The following is a 25,849-nucleotide window of genomic DNA, read 5'->3' as shown; positions in this document are numbered from 1 at the left end:
AAAGCTACAAGATGTCTCTAAGAATAGATGGCTGATTTTTATATTCTGATCGCTCAGCTTCATAGATCTGGCTTCATGGAGATATTCACATTAAATTTTAATAAGGAAGTTAAAATATAACATAATTATGCTTTAAGGGAGCACTTGCACAGGCATTTTTCATTATTTTTCTTTTAAAAGCAACCTTAGGAGAATAAAGAATAATAGCTTGCACCCACTAAGAGTTCCAGTTGCTCTGATTCTTTACATAGATTATCATCTCACAGAATTCTCACAACAACTTTATGAGGTGAAACTGAGGCACAGTCAGGTCGAATAACTTGTTCAAAGTCACAAGCTGGCCCCGGTCATGAAACAAGTATGTCCTGGGGATGTAATGTACAGCACAGTAAATATAGTTAATAATACTATACTGTATATTTGAAAGCTGCTAGGGGAGTAGATTTTAAAAGTTCTCACTACAAGAAAGAAAAAAAATTTGTAACTGTGTGTAGTGATGAATGTTAACTAGACTTATTGTGGTGATTATTTCACAATACATATGAATATCAAATTATTATGTTATACACCTGAAACTAATATAATGCTACATATCAATTATAGCTTTAAAAAAAAGTCACAAAGCTAGGAAGCCAGGTAGTCTGGTTTAAGAGTCTGGCTTCTTAGCCACTATGATATCATCTCTTGCTTCAAACACAAGAGAAACAAAAGACATCAAGAATAAGTCAACTTGCCACAAACAGATGCTTTCCAAAACTGTCATTTAGAATTAAATTCCTAAGCCACACTCTTAATGTCTCTGTGCAAAATCATATAGACCCAAAGGACTTCAAGTTTGAACATGATTCACTAACTGTAAATTCTGTATTTAAAAACTCATTAAGGAAAAATTATGCTAGGTAAGGTGGAATAACTTAAGAATAATTCTGAATGTATTGAAAACACATAAATCACAATATGTTGATTGTCGTTGTTCAAATGTAAACACCAAGTGGTCAGAATTGTTCGTATTTCCAGAACACACCCAATGCTTATATTTTCTATACTTTATTTCCTCCTCCACCAAGTGCAAACCAAGATGAAAGTAACTGGTTTGAAGCAATAAAATCCTTTGTCAATAGCACATTTGAGACTTTCTGTTCATTGCTTCAGGTTTTAAAACAAGTCCTTTACATTTTAGACCTTTAAAATATCAGCCCTATGAAGTGAAAAGGGCTCCAGGCTTACACAATTACTCATTATACTTTATATTAAATGGATCAATTTTCTTTCAAATAAACCAGAAGTTATGCATTTTTACCTACAAACATGTTATCAATAGAAGGCCATGGGCCCCAAATTGCTTAGTTTTCATACTGTGGTTTAATTTACCTATATAATGACTTTTTGTTTGTGTTCTTGAAAAATCTGCACACATGCACAGCAATCTTAAAAACTCGTTCAATAATTGCTTTTTCTTGCTTTTGAAAACATTTGGTTTTGATTTCACAGAACTGCTCTCTACTATATCCGTGCATGGACTACACATGGAAACTTTACGGTATTAGTGATTTCAGCACATTTCTTCCAAACACATTTAACCTTACCCTATTACAAGTCCACTTCCTCACACAGCACATGTTTCACATGCTAACCTTTCCTAGAGACAACTGCTCGCACTTAAGAAATGGAATCACTATCCTGAGGACATAAAGCTCCACGCGGGGAAAGCCCTAACTCTTTTGAGTAAATATCACTCAGATAGTGGTTTCTCCTAAATATCATACAGTGACTGAGGCTATTTCTGCTTCCTGCTGTCTATGCTAAGATGTTGTGTAGCTACGGGCACCATGTGGGAAACAAAAGTTTCATGTATAATATGAAACCCAGACAATGGTTGTAATATTATGACAAAAATCTAATAAAGCAGGAAAACTGGAGAAGTAAAGGAAATTAAAAATGACCTATAAATCTTACAGCTATATTTTTCTAGCTAATTCCCTTCATGATGCATCTGAGTTCAAGGTACATATTCTAAGTTTAAATTTGAAAAAAGGACCTGCACATTCTTTTCTCTGAAAAGTCAGCTACACATGCATTGGAAGAATTTTCCAAAGGACCACTCTTTTACTATAGTATGTTCCTCTGTATACCATGTAGTAATTGTCTTTCATCTGCCTGATCTAATCTTGTACATCTTTAAACCACACTACAACATAACTGTACATGCCATCCACTTCTCTGGCTCCTGGGTGACAGCAGGCAGTCATTTCTTAGTGACTGACTGACCAGGTGATGGTTTTCCTCGAGGCCCTACTGCTGATCAGCTGCTTAGGTTAGGCCCACAGCACTACCCGTGGCACTGTTGTATTGGGTTGGCCAGAAAGTTTGTTTGGGTTTTTCTATATGATGGTACGGATAAACCTGAATGAACTTTTTGACCAACCCAATATAAAAGAGCACATCATCATCTCAACAGGTCACATATCAAACAGTACAGATATAAAGGATTCATTCTCCTTCTATAAAATGACAGATAACAGAAGGAGCAGGGACAATGGATTGCATTTGTGGGTGAACTGCAGATCTGAGTGAGTGGGCAGGCTGCCTAGCACCCTGGTTCAGGCTGTTTCTGCCCTGCTAAAGTTTTCATGAGGTATATGGACCTTGATAGCTCAAGTGGTAAAGAATCCTCCCTGCAGTGCAGGAGACTCGGATTTGATCCCTGGGTCAGAAAGTTCCCTAGAGGAGAACATGGCAACCCACTCTAGTATTCTTGCCTGGAAAATCCCGTGGACAGAGGAGCCTGGTGGGCTGTAGTCAATGGGGTCGCAAAGAGTCAGACATGACTAAGCACACACGCATACATGGGAAGTCCCTCAAACATACTCATAGATTCTCAATCATGTTATTATTGGGTTTACTCTGGAAAAAGATCAGCAATAACTGTTAAAACAAATAAATGAAGTATCTTACAGGGCGAACTTATGCTCACGTGACATTATAAGGGGGACCTGTTTTAAATGGACCATTTGTATTACAATAAGACCCTCCAGAATAAGCTTTCCTCTCTTAGTTTACAAAGATGTTTTTCTTTTGACTTTTGCTGCCTTTCTGGAAACCCTCTCCTCTTTCTCCCCTTCCTTTCCGAGTGGAGAGCCAGGCTTTAGAGAGTATGAGTACCTCGGACCTGAGGTGCTCTTTTCCTGACCAACTACCCAGTCCTTAACCCCTAATAGCCTGACTTTTGCTCTGATGAGTCTTCTGAAACTGCCAATGTCAACTGTCTTAGTTTTCATCCTTTTTTTCCTAAGCAATAGTTAACACTTTAGCTATCGCTTGCTTCCTAAAAATATCTCTTCCTCCTGAGTTTCTTCCCTTCTGTTTCCTTTAATATATTTTCCTTATCCCTCTTCTCTTTTAAGGGTAAGCGTTTCTAAATGTTATTAATCCTAACTTTTCTAGTGGCTGCTGCTGCTGCTAAGTCACTTCAGTCGTGTCCGACTCTGTGTGACCCCATAGACGGCAGCTCACCAGGCTCCCCCGTCCCTGGGATTCTCCAGGTAAGAACACTGGAGTGGGTTGCCATTTCCTTCTCCAATGCATGAAATTGAAAAGTGAAAGGGAAGTCAGTCGCTCAGTCGTGTCTGACTCTTCACGACCCCATGGACTGCAGCCCACCAGGCTCCTCCGCCCATGGGATTCTCCAGGCAAGAGTACTGGAGTGGGGTGCCATTTCTAGTGGCATCAACTATCAATTTAGTGGAATATTTGAAGCTTATGGAATTTCACAGAAGAAAACAGTACAGAACTCTTTCTTGTGAAGTAATAGACTCATTCAACAGTTAGTATCTTTCTGGGAATAAAATCATAGTAGATATGGATATTATCCTCAAGGAACTTAGAGCCTAATTCAGAAAATCAGACAGGTACACAAATACCTACAGAACTAGGTCAACAGAGGTACATTTTTACAGGGATACAGATAAAAAAATTTTGTGAATTCTATGAAGGAAAAGATTACTTCCAGCTAGGGTGGGAAGGGGAATCAGAAAAAGCTAATTTTAGGAAGAAATTGTATTTACATGTGCGTATATTGAAAAGAATAAATTAAAACTTTCAGAATACAAAACTTTTAACAGAGAAAAATACATATTATGGCAAAACCAATACAGTATTGTGGGGTGAAATGAAGTAAAATAAAAAAATAAAAAACAAGAAGAAAAAAAACTGTGGACACTCACTGCCTTTGAAAAATTTAGAATCTAAGGAAAAATAAAATCTTTAAATATAAAAAAACACAAAACATATGACTCTTTCAAAATGTAAAACTTTTTGTCATTTAAGAAGACCCTATTATTTCCAGAAAAATGGAAATTCATTTTCTTCATGTGTCATATTTGCTTGTATAACCTCTTTCCTTCATCTTTTTTCCATAATTTTTTTTGTTGCAAAATTGGGTTAAAAAAATGTAGTATATGCATACTATGGAATATCATTCAGTCTTAAAAAGGAAGGAAATTCTGACGTATGCTCATGGATGACACTTGAGGACAATATGCTAAGTGAAATCAGATAGTCACAAAAGGACAAATGCTGTGCTCTTCCACTCATATGAAATGTCAGAGTAATGGAATTCATAGAGACAGGGGAGAATGGTGGTTGCCGGGAGCTGGGGGGAGGAAGAAATGAGCAGGTACTATTTAATGGGTACAGAGGTTCAGTTTTGCAAGTTGAAAAAAGTTCTGGAGACGGATGGTGGTGATGTTTGTACAATAATGTGAATGTACTTAATGCTACAGAAGTGAACACTTTAAAATGGTTAAGATGGTAAATTTTATGCTATGTCTATTTGATTACAATTTAAAAATTAATATTTTTAAATATAAAAGGAATTTACTAATTAAAATTTATGTAGCAATCTTACTCCAACGAGAGAATAACTCCCCTGAGAAAGGCTTCAGAGCTATCAGCATCTGAGCTTCCTTAGCAAATGAATTTCAAATATCATGAAGAATTTCTTAACAACCTCATACCTGGAATCACCATGCAAAAGGACATCTGATGAGACAATGCTTTTTTTTGGAAACACTTGTCCATTTAAAACTTTGATTTTCTACTAAAAAATGAAAACTTAAAAAATTTCACATAAAAGAGTACCTCCATCTTAACATGATAACAAAATTTTTATAAAGAGACACAGATGAGCCATCTGAAATAAATTGCTGTGAGTTCAAGTCATGGCAGTTGGCTGGATGGTTTCTCTCTCATCAATAAGTAAGACATTGAGAAGCCAAGCCTTACAGGAAAGAATTCAAAATAATCATGCAAACATAAATGATCAAAGTGAAAGTGAATGTTGCTCAGTCGTGTCAGACTCTTTGCGACCCCATGGTGTATAGTCCATGGAATTCTCCAGGCCAGAATACTGGAGAGGGTGGCCTTTCCCTTCTCCAGGGGATCTTCCCAACCCAGGGACTGAACCCAGGTCTCCCGCATTGCAGACAGATTCTTTACCAGCTGAGCCACCAGGGAAGCCCATAAATGATCAAACCCAACTAGAATTTAAAGGCTAAAAGACTCCCTTGGGATTAAAACCACTTTTTGGAGTTCAGGATTCCTCAAGCAGCTAAATCAGAGGAAATATAATTTTCCTACACAAAAATACACATGAGGAATGCAAAAACAGCAGCAAAACGTAAAGAAAATACTAAGATGGGAAAAGCATATACTTATTTCATAAGATGATCCAGACTACTTTACCTTTTTGGTAACTTGAAAGGTCTGGATGGTCTGGAAAAAAGCAAAGGAAAAACAATCAGAAACAAGGCATCATAATAGAAACAAATGCTTTAAATATACATTTAACATTTCGCTTATTATCCCTCCTTATGAAAGAATCCTTGAAGAGTTGAAAAAGACATTTCTATTTGAGAGATTTTGGATTTAATAATGAATGTTGACCATCTTGTATGCCAGTAGGTGGCATATTCTCAGATGTTCATCACACCCTCCTAGGGGACTCATAGTCATACCAGACATTCTCCAAACCTATAGCTACAGATTCCCTCATCTCTCTCACAACAGGAAGCCACATACCTGTCTCCAGTCCGAGCTGCTTCTTACTTATATCTTTTTTCTTTTAATTTGGACATCAATACCTTCTTCAGCTAGAAATATCATATCGCCTCTTCAGTTACAAAATTCACTGCTCATGTTTCACCATGCTGGAAGACAATGGTTCTCCCCATGTGGGATGAAGACCCCTGGGAGTTTGTCATATCCTTCAGAGTTTTTCAGGGCCTCCCTTTTTCAACCCCATACCTCTTTAAGGCTGGGTTTCCTCCATAATATTATATACTTCAACCAAACAGCAGACTGCAGTAGACTGACTGCAGAATCAAGTATGAGAAGCCTGCTGTCTCCTATTAAACCACACATCAAAGAGACTTACAAAAATGTGAAACAGTGCTAATCGCCTCACTAAAGATTTTTTTTTTCATTTTGGAAATTATTTTTCATAACTTATGTTAACATGTAAAGGGCTTACAATCATTATTTTAAGAGTTAAATTTAAAAATTTAAATTTCTCAGTTTCAATTCCAATATGGTACCTATCAGATATAACACATGAAATATTAATACCTCTGGATCCTTAGTAATTTTGAAAGTGTAAAAAGGTTGTGAGATCAAAAGGTTTGATAACCATTACAATAATACTGAGAGGATACTTAAATATTTGCTTAGTAAATGAATAATTTCCTACCTGTGTACTCTCTCCTAATCGAAATCTGCCATCAGGCTGTCCCATACTTTGAGGAAACAAAACAAAATGAAACATCTATTTTTGGTTTTTCTACTTCAGTCTATTACTCTTCCAGTAGTTAGACCTCTGTTTTAGATTTTCTTTGAGATCTAAAGTTTCCTTTCTTATTCCTCCCTCTCTATTTATATGTCTCACTAATATATATGTATTCATTCTTTAAAAAATATTTATTTAACTCCTGGTATTGCCATGAATGAGACCAACAGGGTCCTAAACTTCAGGGAACTCACGTTCCAGAATGCACTTTGTATCAATCTGCTTACAGAAAAGATGCATATGTTCTAAATTTCATGTGTTTTGTACATGTCCTCATTGATGACTCCAAGCCCCTTAAAAATATTACACTCAAGGAGGTGAAACAACCCCAGAGATTGCAAGCACTGGAAACAGTCTTAGAGAAGACATATCCCAATTCCCTCCTAGTCCTATTTTTAGAGATGAGCCTCTGTTTGCCTCTGGTCATTCAGGGTCTTAGGAACAGAGCTGAAGAGAGAATTCATGTTTCCTGATCCCTAATTTGCTGTTCTTAGTCTTGTGTGTGTCAATCTGTAATACCAAGGGGGAAAAATGACATAGGGATAATCATAAAGTATTCATCTGTCATATATGAAAATAAGTAGTATTTCTGTGGGGAGATATGGAATTTAGAGCTTCTAGTAAGAAGAGCATAAGAGACCTTGTTGCTTCACAAATAAATATGAGGCCAATATTTGTGAATATTCTTTAGCATTACAAAACAAATAATTATTAGCATTTAATCATTACTAAATAAATCATTATTTAGCATTACTAAATAAATATTCTAAAATGTATTCTTTTTAAATATATATACAATAAAGAGAATTCCCTTTAAAAGCTAAAAACTGACATTAAAAGCACACACAGGGACCTGTCTTATTTGTGCTCACATCTCCATAATCTAGAATAATGCAGGGTCCCTTGTAGATGTCAGATCAGAGTTTTCTGAATTAATGAATTAGTTAATTAATGAATCTTTTATTAATGAAAATTAATGAATCTTTTATTACTTTTCTCAGGTTCAACAGATGTGAAATCAGTAGTCAATGGACAGCAAGAAAATGAAGACATAAATATCAACACAAGTAAATTTAGCTCTATTTTCTATTTGTTTATCTACCTGTTAAACACACACATAGACACAAATGCACCCTCTGTAACTTAAACACATTCATATCTGCGAATCCAAAGCTCCTTTACCACTTTACTATATTTGGCAAGTTTTCATTTGTGTCTCTGAATCCTATAATAGAGGCCCTTTTATTCGATGCTGCAAGAATCATTAATTTGGTGGCTAATCAAAAAGGTTAAAGTAAAAACTTCTTTAAAAGTGCCACAGACATTCCTTACATATCTAATTGTAACTTATGCTCAGTCATGTCTGACTTTTTGTGACCCCATGAACTGTAGCCCATCAGGCTTTTCTGACCATGGAATTCCCCAGGTAAGAATACTGGAGTGGGTAGCCATTTCCTTCTCCAGCGTATCTTCCCAACCCAGGGATGGAACCCAGGTCTCCTGCATTGCAGCCAGATTCTTTACTGTCTGGGCCACCAGGGAAACCCAAATGCAGACACAGATGCCAAGGGAAATCTACCAAGGGAAAACCCCCACAGTCTTCTCAAATATAATTATATATTGATGTTTTTAAAAATATGTTTTACTGAGATATAGTTCACATTCGATGTTGTTCAGTTGCTAAGTCATGCCTATGCCTTGCAACCCCATGGACTACAGCACATCAGGCTCCTCTGTCCTCTACTATCTCCTGGAATTTGCTCAAATTCATGTCTGTTGGGTCAGTGATGCCATCTAACCATCTCATCCTCTGCTGTCCTCTTCTCCTTTTGCCTTCAATCTTTCTCAGCATCAAGGTTTTTTCCAAAGAGTTGGCTTTTCCCATCAGGTTGCCAAATTATTGGAGCTTCAGCTTCCGCATCTGTCTTTCCAGTCAATATTCAGGGTTGATTTCCTGTAGGATTGACTGACTTGATCTCCTAGATGTCCAAGGGATTCTCAAGAGTATTCTCCAGCACCACAGTTCAAAAGCATCAATTCTTTGGCGCTCAGCCTTCTTTATGGTCCAACTCTTACATACATGACTACTGAAAAAAACCACAGCTTTGACTATATAGACCTTTGTAGGCAAAGTGATGTCTCTGCTTTTTAATATACTCTCTAGGTTTGTTACAGCTTTCTTTCCAAGGATAATTATTCCATTTAAAGTGTACAAGTTAATGGGTCTTAGTGCTTCCACAGAGTTGTGTGACCATCAACACAACCACACACTGCTTTTTAAAGAACATGCTATCTGAACACCAATGATGAAGCTATAAATGAGCTTTGCAAGAAGATTTATTTTTACAGAGAGGGAGACAATGACCAAAGAAGCCAGTCACTTAACTTGCACATGAAACCTTAATTTGTCACGCACTTTTCAAGTTACACATCCTCAAAACTACCTCGAATTTCCACAAGAAATTAACAGATTTTGCTGTCTTTAGACTGAAGGTGACCCCCAGAGCCATAGCTCTGGGCTGGATCATACCCAGCAGTTGCAAAAAAAAAAAAAAAGATGTTTTATTATATACATTTTGGGTTGTTACAAATATAAACATTCTTTTCCCTCCTATTCACCCCCATTAACTTTTTTTTAAACTGAGAAATTTATGGATCTACAACTAGTTTATTCCCAAAGAACAGAAACAACTATATATTCATCACATTCTTTCTGCTTAAGTAAAAACTTCATTTTATGTTAAGGTTGAGACAATAAGAAGAGATTGTTGACATCAGCTGAGAAAGAAAAATTGAGGTTACCGCAAAGATACCTTCTGGGAAAATATTAGATCCCTTTGAAGTTTTTATACTAATGGACATGACAAACAGATGTTTGAAACCCCAAAACCACAACTGCAAGTAAAACATGAAGCCTGTTTGATTTACGGTTTAAGGTGTTGCCATCTTGAATTCTGCTCTACAGTCTCTTATCAGAACATAGCTGTTTAAGGAGGCAGGCGAGAGAATCCACCATATACTTTCATGACCAAAACTGGTCTTTCTTCATTTGTACCATCTTTCTGATTTGCTACTTTTAATAGCTATCTAATAAAATCTGCAGAATTATTTTTTTCCTCCTAACCTCAGTCTTGTGTTGCTAAATAACAACTGGTAAAAACAAAAAGAGAGAAACCATGTTTTTCCAAGGTTCATTCACCTTTTAATAGCATCTGGTCAAAACCCATGCCAAAAAAACAAATAAAAAATAATAATCTTAGGTGGAAACATCTGCTTGTTCTTTGGTTAGGGTTGTAGACATTTTCTTTTCTACTGAGAAAAAGCCCCAAGGTGGATGACATTTGCAGGCTCCACAGCACAACTTCTACAGGCTGTATTGTAAATAAGCTTGGATTGTGCACAATCCCCAGATGACTAGCTAGAGTGTCATTCTCTCTCCCACTAAAGAAAATATTTCTGTATGTGACTGGGTAACAGTGACATGATTGTAGAGCTAAATTCAACTCTTCTTTCAAAAAAAGAAATAAAGCACTTGCAAACTCAGTACTCATGCTAGGTAATTAACTGCCTCTGGCACTTCACATTTGAGAACTGTAATAGCAGTTAGAACCTTGGCTCCAGCTCAGATGACCAGTGAATTGTGCTATGTGCACATATATTGGTCAAGGGACCAACTAGTGAGAGTGTAGCGTTCTCAGAAGAAGGGAGGGTGGGGGGTACAAGGAAGGGTAATCATGACAGTGGGGGTTGGGGGAAATACAGAAGCAAGGAAGATCTTTTAAAAAGGTCATTAAAAAAAGTATGGGAGGGAAAAAGTTAACAGGACACAGGAAGGAATGTAGAAAAGCTACAAATGGTCTGTTTCTTGGTTTCCCTCACCTTTCCTCTTTCTTTTGATAATTTTTGGGAAAAGAATGGCAGATTGTAGGGTGAGGGAAATGGGACTGCTAAAACATGAAAACATTCTACCCATCTAGAGAGTTCAATTGTTGAGGTAACTGCAGAATTAATGTAACAACTTAGAAAGTGACAGTATCAAGTTTCACAAATTCCAAATAGCTTTTCCTACATTCAGGAAAACCAAAGCTGTGGAAAAAAAAAAAAGAGTTCTGCGTATTTCTGAACAACTAGAATGCTGTGAAGGAAATACATTTTCCACTTCATGGTAGTAACCAAATTTAAATTTAAAAATGCTTAAAGTAGCATATTTTAGTCTCAGTAGTTCCATATTTTAGTCCCACAGGATTGTGCCGCATTGCCTTTTTGTAAAAGGGGTATTCTGCAATTAATAACTTCAGTTCAATGCTGGCATGTTATGAAGAAAGTATCTGAAAATAAAGAATCCACACTTTGATAAGCATTCTTTAAAAGATTTCCAACAAAAACAAAACCAATCTTCATCACTAAGTATTTCCATGAATCATCACTGGCACGCTTGGGGTCTAACGTGAAGATGAAACAGATACCCTGTAGACAAGCTAAGCTTGGCCTTTAATTCATCTTCATGCACCAGAGCTAAATGTTTACGGTCTGTGTCAAGTGATTTGAAAGATAACAATAACCACAACTACTTGCATAACACATGTCCTGACTGCTCAAGAGATGTTGACTCAAAAGTACTGGTCACTTTGACATCTCAAACTACTGTAACTGACCAGAATCCCACTACCATAAAAAAAAAAATAAACTAGGAGAGGGGCTTCCCTGGCAGCCCAGCGGTTAAGACTCTGCTCCCAAAAAAGGGAGTTCGAGTTTGATCCCTCCTCAGTTCAGTTCAGTTCAGTTCAGTCGCTCAGTCATGTCCGACTCTTTGCGACCCCATGAATCGCAGCACGCCAGGCCTCCCTGTCCATCACCATCTCCTGGATTAAAATTCCACATGCCTTGGGGCCAAAAAATCCAAAACATAAAACAAAAGCAATATTGTAACCAATTCAATAGAAACCTTAAAAATGGTCTACATAAAAAAATCTTTAAAAAAATAAATGAGGAGAGCAAGGGAAAAGTTGGATGTGGATTAATATTTAGAGAGCATGTAATAAATACACAAATCTTTATAAATGTTAAAAAAGAAATTGAGCAGAAATTAAATATTTGAGTATGAGACAACTGTCTTTAAGAAAACAGGTGAACTTAGTAATCAAACAGTGTGAGTTAAAATGGATAAATAACTCGGTCCTACTGGATAGCACAGGGGACTACATTCAGTGTCTTGTAATAACCTATAGTGGAAAAGAATCTGAAAAAGAATATATATGCATGTATTAAAAAATGTGAGTTAAAGTCTAAACCAATGAAACTCATTAGTTGAACTATCTTGAACAAGTCCTTTAATTTCTCAGTATTTGTGAGAAATGAATAATACAAAGAATGAACTCCGTGAGTAATAGTTTTCTGTTACTACTACTACCATTACTATTAATACCACACTACCACCACCACCATTACTAGTAGTTCATCTGGAAATGGCATTTAAGCTTCAGTAAGGAAGTAATGCAGGAGACTAATGAAGACTAAAGAAATGCACTTTTGTTCATAAGCATAGTGAACCTTTATGATTTACTTTTCAAGATTCAAACGGCACTTGCTACTAGCTGAATACAATAAAAATAAATGGTATCATACCTGCAAGCCTAATTAGAACAAGAAATTGTTAGAACTGTAGGAAACTCTAAAAGTCTTCCCTCTAATCTTTGTTTTCACGTAACAAAGGAGAAAAAGGTACAAGTTTACAGAGAAAGTCAACGAAGAGCCAGGTCTAAAATGTGAATTTTCTGCCTTGATCCTGTACTTTTGGCCACAACCTGGAAAAGAGTACACTGATGGAGGTTATGAGATATTGCATGTGAACAAAAAATGGAAAGGAGGGCAGAGCAAGATCTTATTTAAGAGCAAATGGTACGTGTTCATAAGCGTGCATTTGCAAGGGTGTTCACTGAGGTGTGGTTTACAGTAAGGAAAAAAGTGAGAGCAACCTAAAGGCCCATTTATTAACAGAAGGATGCTTAATTAATGGTAGTACATCTATACTGTGGAACACTGCACAGAACGAATTCTTAGAGGTACACTTACACAGATGTATACTGATACAGAAAGGGCGCCAAGACAAAGTGAGAAAGTTCAATATAATTTCATATGGCATTTTTGAGAAAAACTATATAAAACATGTAAATGTACATTAAAAATTCAGAAGGGAACATGGAAAATCAATAGCCTTGTTTACCATGAGAGAAGGAATCAAGAGAGAGTTTTACTTTATATTTTTGAATCCTTCATGAGACTGTATTCATATATTCGTTGTACAGTTACAAAGAAATGGAAGAGAACTTTACAGAGAGAAATTGCATACTTATTCATTTAGGTACACGTGACTGAAATATTTTATTTGAAAATTTCTCTCACTGACATAGACTTTAGGAAGAATGAAAACATCCCAGCTAACTATGTACTAGATGAAAATATCTAACACTATACACAGATCATAAATTATCAAAGAACTTAAAACAAAATACATTTAATACAAAATCTACAGTTAATTTTGTTCAATTCAAATATCAACCGCACAGTTTAAATGACACCACGTAATCTGATCTTCACTGGAATCACCTGGGTAGCTTATTTAAGAAAGAGATTTTCCAGGGTCCTCAGGGATCTGGTTCAGTAGGTCTTGGAATAGAGCCTACACAGTCAGAGCTTGAACCACTGCTTAGGACAACCTGCCAGGAAAATGTGACTTTCAGACAAGAAGCAATTAGAGAATAGGACAAGAAAATAATAAAAACTTAAAGGTATAGCACCAAATATTGAGAAGGGGAGATAATATTGGAACAGGGCACTCCACAAAGAATAGCAACTGAACTCGACATAAGTAGAATCTGAGCTAGGTCTTCAAGGATAGTTAGATTGCAGACAGATAAATAGGAGGCACAGTTTCCTTGGAAACAGTACTAAGTCCTGTGCCAGACACCTTCCCACAGCAGCGTGAGCAATGGCAATAGGACTTAATGAGGGAAGAGTGCGGAGGGCTACTGGACCAGGTTGGGAGCTAGTGTAGTGTTCTAGGTGTACAGTGTGGCGTGAAAAAGAAATGACGAAGAGTTTAATCTTCCTCTAGTGATTCAGAAAGCCTCTAAGAATCTTATACATACATATGTGAATCAAAATACAATTATCTGTTGTCATAAACATATTACTATATAATATATAATAAATTGGGATTGACATATACACACTACTATATATAAAATGGATAGCTAATAAGAATCTACTATATAACACAGGGAATTCTACTCAATGCTCTAATGACCTAAATGGGAACAGAATCTTAAAAAGAGTGGATATCATGGGCTTCCCTGGTGGCTCAGACGGTAAAGAATCTGCCTGCAATGTGGGAGACCTGTGTTCGATCTCAGCTGGGAAGATCCCCGGGAGAAGGGCATGGCAACCCACTCCAGAATTCTTGCCTGGAGAATCCCCACGGATGGGGGAGCTTGGTGGGCTACAGTGCATGGGGCTGCAAAGAGTCAGACACAACTGAGTGACTAAGTGCACACACACACACACATATTTATGTGTAACTGATTCACTTTTCTGTACAGCAGAAACCAACACAACATTGGAAATCAACTATATGTCAATAAAATTAATTAAAAATAAATAAAAATTGGAAAAATAAAACAAATGATTATATAATTATGTTATTAATTACATATTTCTTATCTATCATGTTATTAATATAAAATATATAGACAAGGTTAATATGTAATTATATAATCAATAATATTAAAAAATATACATTACATGAAAAAGACTCTGGTGAACTTTTGGATAAATTTATATATTCTATGTATAACACACTTTCATACTCTCAGTTATATAGAACCCAGTTCTCCTGCATTGCAGCTGGTGTCTTTCCCATCTGAGCCACCAGCAAAGCCCATTAATATTTATTCAATATACATAATGATGAACTTTAAGTACAATTAGAAATGCCTAAAACTTCACTTATCTTTACATAAGGAATTAAAAATTGCTGCAGTACCTACTGAAATGAAGCTAGAGATCATTTGAATTACAACACAAAGGGGTTGTCCAAAAGGTTAGTCTGGAAGTTGAGGGCATAGTTCTTTAAGTATATTTGAGAAGGTTGAAATGTATTCAACAAATACATTTCATTACTCTCATTAAGGTAAGTTACACAAACATTTCACCACTTTCAAAATTTTATGGATCTTGGCTTCCCTGGTAGCTCAGAGGGTAAAGAATTCACCTGCAATGCAGGAAACCTTTGTTTGATCCCTGAGTGGGAAGATCCCCTGGAGAAGGGAATGGCTACCCACGCCAGTATTCTGGCACGGAGAATTCCATGGACAGAGGAGCCTGACATGCTACAGTCTATGGGGTTGCAAAGAGTCAAACACAACTGAGTGGCTTTCACTTTCACTACCTGTAAAAAAGTAAAAATGTTTGGCATTTTTATTACAAAGTATACAAATAAGAGTTTGTATGTTAATTAAAACCTCAGTGAGGTCTATTTGCATTCCTGAAAATAAGTTATCTATTAATATTTTGTTAATAGGACAAGACCTTCATCAATTAGACTCGAGATCAAAAGTATAAACATAATCATAATCCACAAACTTGCCAATTATTTTCTCCAATATTGCTGGTTTTCAATTTTTAGTATAACACGTCTGCATTTTGTTCAATGTAAGAACTAAAGATCTTACCCCAAGCAAAATGTATTCAAACTCCACATTAGAAGATAATTAATCTTTCTTAAAATCATTTCCCACATATTCTGGATTATTTTGGCCCCCACAAAATTATTCAGTATCAAACAAGTTTGAGTTTGGAAGGTTAAAAGTCACACCTGCTATCAAAAACTTTGAGGGGAGGGTGGGGAAGTTAAAAAAATAATAAAAATCCACTGTATCAAAATGAATTCCAACGGTGTAACCAATACCTTGCAGCTGTTGTGATATCTTCATTTTACTGGCCAGGAGGATAGACTATTCCCTCAACTACTATAGAAATTCTTTAGTTATGCTTTTCAGAACATATAGTGAAAATGGTTTTTCTTTCTTAACTAAAATTTCTCATATTTATCCTTTAATTTAAAAAGTTATATTTATATACCTCAACAGCCTAGAAGCTTTACTAAAAGATAACAAAATAAAAGTCCAACACAGTTTTTATAAAAATAATAAAGAGTCTTGTTAGCCAAAGTCAAGGTTAAAAAAATCAACTATGTTTAAAAGAATTAGACTGAGAAGAAACGAGAATTTTTGAAGAAAAATGAAGAAAACCCCAGGATGATGGGACCATGTGTCCTCAGGCTCTGCTGAGGGCCTCTTTCTACTCTAGTGTTAGGGTGATCAGGCGCTGTATTCAGTTCATAATGGTGCAGATTCTGCCTGCAACCCCAAAACCTATCATCCAAGGACCATGAAACCAGGTTGAGGAACTTATTCTAAGAATAATGTATTAACAAGACCACAGCGAGAAGTAAGAGGACCTGTTACTAACTTGGGGGATTAATCTTGAGCTTTAACTTCTCTGGCTTCAATTTCCTCATCTTTGAAAGAGAGTTGGATTAAGTTATTTCTAAGGTCCTTTCCTGCTGTGAAATTCTATTGTACTCTCATGTGGAATTTCAGAGAATCCAAGTTATCACCTAAGTATTTCAATACTCTACCATGCCAAAAGTTGGGAGGCCAGGTTATCCTCATCAAAATTCCCATGTTGAAATACTTCATGTGAATAATCAATTAAAAAACAACACCCCTCCCCATAAGGTAGGTAAGAATGAACTTAGGTTTCAAAATGAATGCTGGCTCCTTATGTGAATAGCTCGAGAGACCGGCCTTCTAAATAGCTAGATAAACGGTTTAAGGAAAAAAGGGAGTAGGTAGGAGGATGGGGCAGGGTGCTCCGGATTAATGAACATGAAGACTGATGAACTGTGATGCCAGTAACATATTTTTGCTAGTATGTGTCAAAGGAAGAAGAAAACACTGCGGGGAATCATGCCAGGTTATTGAAGATGCTGGTGGTTAAGAAGTGGTGAGGAATCACCTAGTTCACCAGCCTAATACATTTTACCAGAAGAGCAAGCATGACAAAGTGCTCAAGTTAAAAGGGCTATTCTGAGGGGACATATCTTCTGCTTTAATGTTAGCTTTGTTTTCTGATTATAAAACTAACACACACTTTTTCAAAAAATTCTGAAAAATGCAGAAAATTATGAAGGGACAAAAATCAGCCATATTCTTACTACACCAATCTAACCTCTGTAATTCTTTTTGATCTATTTCCTTTCAGTATTTTTTCCTTTGTGCCTAAATATACACCTTAACTATGCACACAGTTAGGATCATACTAGATGCATGAAGTGTTACCACTTTTGATTATGAGTCTTTCCCACGTATCAATAATTAAAACCTTCTAAAAACAGGAAAAACATGATTTTAGTAGCTGTATAATGTTTCATTCCCCAAAGTCATTTAACATACACATATAGCTATAATCACATTAACATATTATTTTATGCATCTTTTGCTTATATTAATATATATCTTTCCTACTTATTTATAAAAGAGTATAAAAGCTCTGAAACATCAAGATTTTCCTAGTTTGTGATACGTTTTTAAACAAGATTTTTGACATGCGTTCTAAAAATTTCAATGGCTGTATTTTCCTTTGTAATTTGGGTGACTATTTTTACAATTAAAGAATTATTCTTAATCCAGATGTCAGTTTTTTCCAATTCCACTTACTGATAATCTAGGCCAGGCCTATTATTTTGTGATACTTCAACAGGGTCTCACTTCAAGGGGAAAAATAGAGTCGAAAAATTCATTTTTATAAAATATATGGCATTTGAAATTGTGAGAATAATAAGCTGATCATGGTACACCTGTTCAGCTAGGAGAATGAAATTCCCGTGGTCTGGCTGAACCATTCAAATCCATCCTAGTACACGGTTTGGCGCCATCTAGTAACAGTTGTTCTCTTGGGTTTAATTATCAGTGGGGACAAATGTGGATTTGGAGCTTGACTCATCCTTCCAGGACTATCATAGTGGTAATAGAAATTTCCCAGTTAGTTGGTACCATTTTGTTATCTAGATGTGGGGAAACTGGGCTGAGAGAGAAACACAAAAACAGATATCTTTCACTTCCTGAAAGAGGGTTGCCTATGATTAGATGATAAGAATTTGAGTCTGGCCCTGTTTGAGAAAAGGGGTTAGGTGGAAGTCAGGAGCCCACTGAGTTTCTAAGGAGTTTTACTTTATTAAAGTTTTACACATACTAGGGTCTATTTGGTCCAATTACTTCCATAGAATGACAATGTTTTAGTTACTCTGGCTTCAAGATAGCCAAAGTCCCAGGATGGAATATATTTAGGAAATCCTAATTTCCTTTGAAGAATTAATAGATTCATAGTATTATTCTTGTGTTGGTAATTTGAAAACAATTTCAGTTAGTGAAAGATTGAAAGCGATTTTTAAATGGGTCCCCAACCAAATACAGGAAACTTAACCCTCCGATGACATACACATGCTAAATGATAGTCTAGAACAAATATTCTAAAGGAAATTTCAGCTTATTTGGAAAAACTTCATAATAACACAATTGCATGAACCTCAAGGGCAGTATTATAGCAAGTTTCCCCTATGCTTTCCTTGTGCACAGGTATTTCTTGCAAAGTAAACTCACATTCAATTTTAAGTCAACTGAGCACAGTAAGTTTTCCCAGAACCTGACTTATGTCATAGGTTGAAGTATTTTGGAGGAAAAGGCTTACGTATGTAGAATCCAAGGGCTCTCTCTTGTCATAAATGTTAAAAACACCCTTTCTTTTCCTTCTTCCTGGCCCTAAATCTGTCTCTTCCACATGGAAAACAAATCTTTTTATAATCTTGGCTTACCTCTATCATGAAATGTTTGGCAGAAGGCTGGGAAAGATGCTTTATTACCTTTCCTAAGGAAGACTGTCCAAGGACAGCCCTTGATTTTCTCAGCATTATTAAATCATTCATTTTGTTATCTTTTCTCCACCCGAGAAATTCCAGTCTGCTAAGCACTTTTGAGCAGTAAAAAGTAAAAATGCAATTTCTACTTTCAAATACCAAAATAGGAAGATGGAAGGCTGACAGAAGATGCAAGTGGGGAAGCAAATAAGGCAAGGTGTAAGGTGTGTGCAAGAATGTGATCATGTCACAAAAGACTCCATTTTTCAGATTCTGAAATAAAAATGCAGCTCATAGATTCAAAATAGATAACCAACAAGGACCTAGTGTATAGCACAGGGAACTCTGCTCAATACTCTGGAATAAGCTACACAGGAAAAGAATTTTAGAAAGAAAAGATACATGTATAAGTATGATTGAATCACTTTGCTGTATACCTGAAACTAACATAACATGGTTAATACTCCAATATAAAATAAAATTTAAAAGTAAAAGTATGTAAAGTTCAAAAATGCAGCTTAACTTTACTATCTTCAAAAGAGGAAAAAACATACATATTTAAACAGCAAGGTGGCAACTCAGAGTGGAGCTTGGTTTATTAAGAAACTCTGCTGGGAGGAGGTGAGTATGGTAGCTGTTATTAAGCCTTCCTCCTAACCTCCAACCTCTCTCCCAATGCATAATCAGGAATATAAAATTTAAGAGAACGTTATCTCTGCTTCCAAGTGTATATATGGACTGACCAAGAATGTGAAAGGATATTTTAGAATTAAAGGGGAGAGATTCCTAAATCCCTTACATCATTCTTTTAAACCCTTCCTATTTTACCAACTCTTTGATAAGAGACACAAAGTTTAAGTGTTCAATATGATGGATTTTACATCCATGGAACCACCACTCAGATCAAGATATAGAACATTTCCCAGAAACCCAAAAGGCTTGCATGTGCCCCTTCCAATCAATAATCACAATCAGAAGTAGCCAACATGCAGGCTTGTATCACCACAGACAGGTTTTGCCTACAGTATCACCCTTTTCAAGATAGCCAAAGACAAAAGTTTAAGTAGAACCTTAGATAGCTAAGATTTAGGTTAGCTCAAGTTTGGGGAAACATAAAAAAGAAGTTCCAATAACATTTTAAATGGGTAACTCCTGGATGAGTCATAAGTCAACTTCTTTTGAAGTTTCAGAAATGTCTATCCCGATGACTTATAAGGTATAGAGCTTAGATTACCTATGAATGGCCTTGGATGAGCAACAGAACTTCACTGATCCACAGCAAACTAGTCCTATACCATTATCTGTCGTTATATTACTTTCGAGAAGATTATTTTTTCAAAACCCCTATTGCTCTGCTTCCTTACATTTTAGCTTCTTCCAAAGTTCAAGATCTTTCCTGAGTCAACAATATCTAGTTACAGTAAATGGCTATGCTTACTTAGGGTGCAAGTGCTTCAACTGAAGGATTATAAAGTACTCATCCTCTGACACTTTGGCAGGATATTTAAATAAAGATGGCCTACACACTACTGTGAATTATGGGAATATCCACTACGTTGAGAACTCCGACAGGAAATGGGGATCTGAAATTTTTAGCAGTTGAGAGTGGATGAAAAAAAAAAAAAAAACACCAGCAAGATATTATGGAAATGACAGTCATGTGAAAGAGTAGAAAAGGAGTCTCCATCAACAGTGAGAGAGGTCAGGATGGTCACAGCACATTGGATAAGGAGGAAAAGCATACAGTGATAGGGTGCAAAAAAGAGGACAGCTGAAGAAGGGATGGTGAATAGGAATTACATGCCATGGAAGGAAGGAGGAGAAGAAATGAATTTGTCAAAAGAGGTCACTGACCCCAGGATAGCCAGGAAAGGAGTGATGGCATAAATCAGACTGCAAGGCATTAAAAAGGAAAGAGGTGATACAAAGTAAAAGCATTAAATATACTAATATTTTAAAAAACGAATAGTCAACATTTATAGAACCTCACTATGTGCCAAACACTGTCCTGAACACTTGACATATATTGAAGTGAAAGTGGCTCAGCTGTGTCCGACTCTCTGTGGCCCCCTGGACTGTAGTGTGCCAGGTTCCTCTGTCCATGGAATTCTCCAGCCCAGAATACTGGAGTGGGTAGCTGTTCCATTCTCCAGGGGATCTTCCCAACCCAGGGACTGAATCCAGGTCTTCTGCATTACATGCAGATTCTTTACAGTCTGAGCCACCAGGGAAGCCCTGACATATATTGAAACATTTTTTAATTCTTAAAACAATCCTAGGCAGTAGATTTTATAGATGAGGAAGTGAAGCACAGAAAGGTTAAGTAAGTTGCCCAAGCTCACACAGTAAGTGTTAGAGGCAGGATTCAGACCTAGGCAATTGACTACAAGGCTCCCCCTTTTAATCTCAAAGGTGCACTCCACAGAAGTTTCCACTGTTTTCATAATATAGTGGTCAGTGATGCTGCCTACGGATCAGGGGTGGAGAGAGTCAACTATGGTTTGAGTAAACGACAGACAGAAGAGCACATGGAAAATGCTGCTGGAGAAAGTATATTTAAGAGTTAGCAGTGAGGGCCGAGTTATATCAGACTACATGAAGTCATAATAAGGGAGGTCTACAGGTCTTGTTATAGCGAGCATTGTCTGGCAGTCTGGGAGCCAGAACAAAGGCATCCAAAATCCTGAGGATGATAGCATGGAGTGTGACATTTAGACTAGAAAATATGATTTAGGTACAAAGAAAATATCATACCTAAAATGTGGAACATCTATTTGTTACTCCTAGCCTGTCCAAGTATCTGCTGTGTGTCCCCCTGTGAGTGTATGCTCAGTCCCTCAGTTGTGTCTGCCTCTTTGCGATCCCATGGACTGTAGCCCACCAGGCTTCTCTGTCCACGGAATTTTCCAGGCAAGAATACTGGAGTGGGTTGCCATTTCTTCCTCCAGGGAATATTCCTGACCCAGGGATCAAACACACATCTCCTGTATCTCCCTCACTGGCAGGCAGATTCCTTTACTACTGTGCCATCTAGGTGTCCCCCTGTGAGTGGACCTGTAACAAACAGATGGGAGAAATCAAGCGGGATTCTTCCTTGGGGTCTGCACAAGGTACTGCTGTGAATATGTCCTTTCTGTGATCTAAAAAGGACTTGGAAAGCCTGGGGCAAGTCATCTGTGCTTCTCATGACTGTGATCTATGATCTGTGCCATCTTAGCTCTGTGGTTTCAAGGATGAATCTGCACAGTGTTTACTATATAGCTCAGTTCAGTTCAGTTCAGTTCAGTCACTCAGTCATGTCTGACTCTTTGCGACCCCATGGACTGTAGCACGCCAAGCTTCCCTGTCCATCACCAACTCCTGGAGCTTGCTCAAACTCATGTCCATTGAGTCAGTGATGCCATCCAGCTATGTAGCTAGCACTCAGTAACTGTTTCTTGAAGTACTGCTAGAAAAAATCAGTAAAAACAAAAACAAAATTCTCTCTTACATTTGAGCAGCACATAGATGTGACTAAGAAGACAGGCTTCACAATCAGACAGACCAGGACTCAATTCCAGGCTCTACTGCTTATCACTAACTATTTAACTGATCTTTTAAACACTGTTAAATTTTTTCTAACCATAGTTTCTTCATCTATAAAATGGAAATGACAATAATAGCTCTGAATTCCTTGGGTCGTTTTCAGGATTAAATCAGAGAGTACATGGAAAATATAGCACCATGTCTGGTGTATAGTAAGGGTTCAGTAAAATCATTAATACTGTTACTGTAAATTTAATTGAGACTTTATGCTATTAATGCCCATTTTCTTCACCAAATACAGGTACAACACATGACCAGATCAGTTCCAATTCACAATTAAAAAAAATTCTTTACATTCAGAGACTATTATTCATTATTTTGGAATATTTTAGAATATATGTAATAATAATAAAACTTACTATTACAAATTCTTTGAAAGATTATTTTATAAAATTACACAAAAGAGACACTCACGTGATAGCAGAATAAGAAATTAAATGTAGCCTAAATTGCAGTGTTGGTGAGGAACTAAATATTCTTAATTGCTTACATGACCAGTCAGATATAGAAACAATTTACAGGTAATTATATTTCCATGCAAAGCCTACATCTGTAGGTGAGAAAAGGAGATACACCTCTCAAAATGTTCTTCGTCTCTTCCCATTTTGAAACTGTGATGAAACACGTATAATGTTCGGCTTAGGTGTACTCTATAATTTAAATCTTACAGACTATTCAGTGATGAATCGTTTTTCTTTTAAATCACAGTTTTTAAACAGAACATCTGAGATTAGTTATTTTAAATAATGAAAAATATTTAATTTCTAAACTATGAGATACTAAAATCAGACTTATACCCATGTTGAATTTCTCTCTCAAGATATATCTAGACCCCTGACTATGACCATTCCTACCTTCAATAATAAATGTCTACACTTTGAATATAAAAATGTATGTTGTTTTGATAACTGACAGGAACATGCCAGCCAAAGGCAGAAGAAATGTCCATGGATTATAGGCAATCCTACAGCTGAATTTCCTTTGCCATTTTTCACCTCCTTCTATTGCTTAAGCCATCGGCAGCTATTGTTTAGCTAAGAAAAACTTACCTCCAATTTAGCTGTTAAATAATTTTCAATTTTCTCCCTAGGGACATTAGGAATACCTCAGAGATATGATAAAAGATTGCTGTGAACAATGATAAAAATGTGCATTTCCACATATTTATAAACCCACATGCTAACTTTACTAAAGACAACTATCTGATATTTAAGGAAGTTAGTCCAATGGGAAAACTGACAGGCAAAACTGCCCACTCACTGCATCTACTAGACGTCACTTCAATTAGTGATTGAGACTGGTAGCCCACAAAGGCATTTCTGTGTGATGTTCCATAAGAAAAATATGCTTTGTACATAATGTACAATATTCCCTGTCTGTCCCACTCAGACTCAAAACCCTATAAAGCTGGAACGAATCAGACTTTCATGTAACAGCTTGAGTTCCAATTTAAGTTAAAAAGAAATTTTTCTCTTATTAGTAGAGCCTGGCCCTAATAAGCAAGAAAGAAATTATGTTATTTTTTCCCAAGTTATTGCAATAAATAAGAAAAGAACTGTGTTATACGGATCTGGGTGAGAACAGGGAGGGGGGTAATTTCCTCTTATATAATTAAATAATTATTTCTTCTTAAAAAGGTGAAGTTCTAGGCCTGGCAGATCAGTCGTCAAAGGGCAGCTATTCTGCTGTTCATTGAAAGAAGAGGGAAGCAGAGCATGGGAAATTCATTTTGAGATACATTTTGCCTTTGCCACTGTCAAATACATTTTGTCCCTGTAATACTGGAGGCCAGAATTTCACATGGTTCTGGTCCTATACAATGCACACCCCAAAAGGAATCTAAGAATGATTTTAAAAGAAATAGTTTAAAACAATGAGCATTCTGAAAAAGACAACTGGTTAATTAAAAATATTTTTTAACAGTTGAAAAGTATCTTTGCTTAAAAGAAACATTCTTCCTCAGCCCATGAAGTTAAATTTGCATAGTTTAGCTGGAGTTATAAACCGAACAGCCCCATGTGTTACATTTTAAAGTTATACTAAATTATAAAGCACTTGCCCTTAAACTCAAGACTTTCCGTGCCAGACTTGCTGTAAGCCCCGAAACAAAACATGCTAAATGAGAGTATAGTATATACTTTTCTTAATAAGATGTGAATAATAATCACTAATAGCAGATCCAAGAAAAGCTCATAAGAAAGCCAGAAAAATCTTATTAAATTTAACTAACTTAAGAGGTTGGAATGCTGGAATGAAGTTTAAAATCCTCAAGCCAAAATACTCACCAGATACTAACGCTGCTCACTCAGAATTCTGAGCTTTGGGAGATGGAGGTCACGGGTAAGGAGGTTAAAAAAAAAAATTAATACAATTTGGAGCTCAAGGTAGGGTTTAATTCTGCATTAGAGGGAGACCTTTTAACAATCAAATGATACATTTAAATAAATCTCTCCTGGGGACAGCTTTACAATGAAGTCGTTTCAGTTTCTGGTAGCCAATGACAGAGAGCTAAAAACAAAGACCCAGAATATTTAGTGTTGACCAGGACCAAAAAAATTATCCGAGTCTAGTTCCCAACTACATATTAACATAAATGGAAATGGAGATACAATCATTGATCAGATTTCTGTTTAAGCTTCTAAAGTGCAGGGGGAAAAATCTGATACAGTAATCTCATTCACTGAGATCTGTCACCTTCTTCCTGACCAGGGCTAGAAGATTCCTCCTCCCTGAGCTACCCTTCCTTCCCCCACAAAACACACTCCATCCCTTTAAAGGGACTTTCAATGTCAGGCCAAGGAGTTTGGGGAAACCATGGAAGATTTCTGAGCACAGCGGTGACATAATGAAAGCAGTGTTTCAGGGAGAGGGAGGTGGGCAGATTCAAGTGACCACAGGCACAGAAAGAGGGTCTGAAGGAATGAATGTGTTAACTGTCCATCCTTGCTTCTCAGTAGACACAAAAAATAGTGTTTAGAAACAGTAAATTCCTCACATTCCTGTAGAAAGCATCATGTTTGTATCTCAAGCTATTTGATAACCATCAGAGCCCTGTACCGTTCAAATGGGGAAAAGAAATTGATTTAACTAAACCAACAACTTAGCCAATTCACAGACTAAGGCATCAAATCTGACCCTGTGTCCTCTCTTTTTATTCTAAGTCATAAAATACATATGGACCAAAAAAAGTCCAGACTATTATTTAGGAATTTATGTTTCATCCGTCAGTTCTATAATCTGCTGATTGCTTATAAACCCACGTTTACTAGATTTGCAAATATCCTGAAGGTGGCTAGAGCTGAGCAAACAGAAAGGTTATTCTGGGCTGATGCTGACTCTCCCTGGGCACAGAGTCTCCTGGCCCCGCCCTGTCTTTCTCAAAAGGGCTCTAGAATTATTTATGAAAGAGGCTTAGGAGCCACTGTGGGAGTGAACTGGGACTCTACCTT

General features: G+C 36.7%; 1 protein-coding gene across 1 annotated transcript in view; it reads right to left on the bottom strand.

Annotated features, from left to right (window-relative positions):
- Positions 1-25,849, bottom strand: part of DISP1 (dispatched RND transporter family member 1) — a 59,210-nt gene that overhangs the window by 17,151 nt on the left and 16,210 nt on the right. Inside the window, exon 2 of the mRNA XM_068986453.1 lies at positions 5,743-5,772. Within this exon, the coding sequence (XP_068842554.1) occupies positions 5,743-5,772 (30 nt within the window). The remainder of the gene's footprint in view (positions 1-5,742; positions 5,773-25,849) is intronic.

Source organism: Capricornis sumatraensis, chromosome 14 (assembly GCF_032405125.1).
Source record: "Capricornis sumatraensis isolate serow.1 chromosome 14, serow.2, whole genome shotgun sequence".
Classification (NCBI taxonomy): domain Eukaryota; kingdom Metazoa; phylum Chordata; class Mammalia; order Artiodactyla; family Bovidae; genus Capricornis; species Capricornis sumatraensis.
This window is presented reverse-complemented; position numbering and strand designations above follow the sequence as displayed.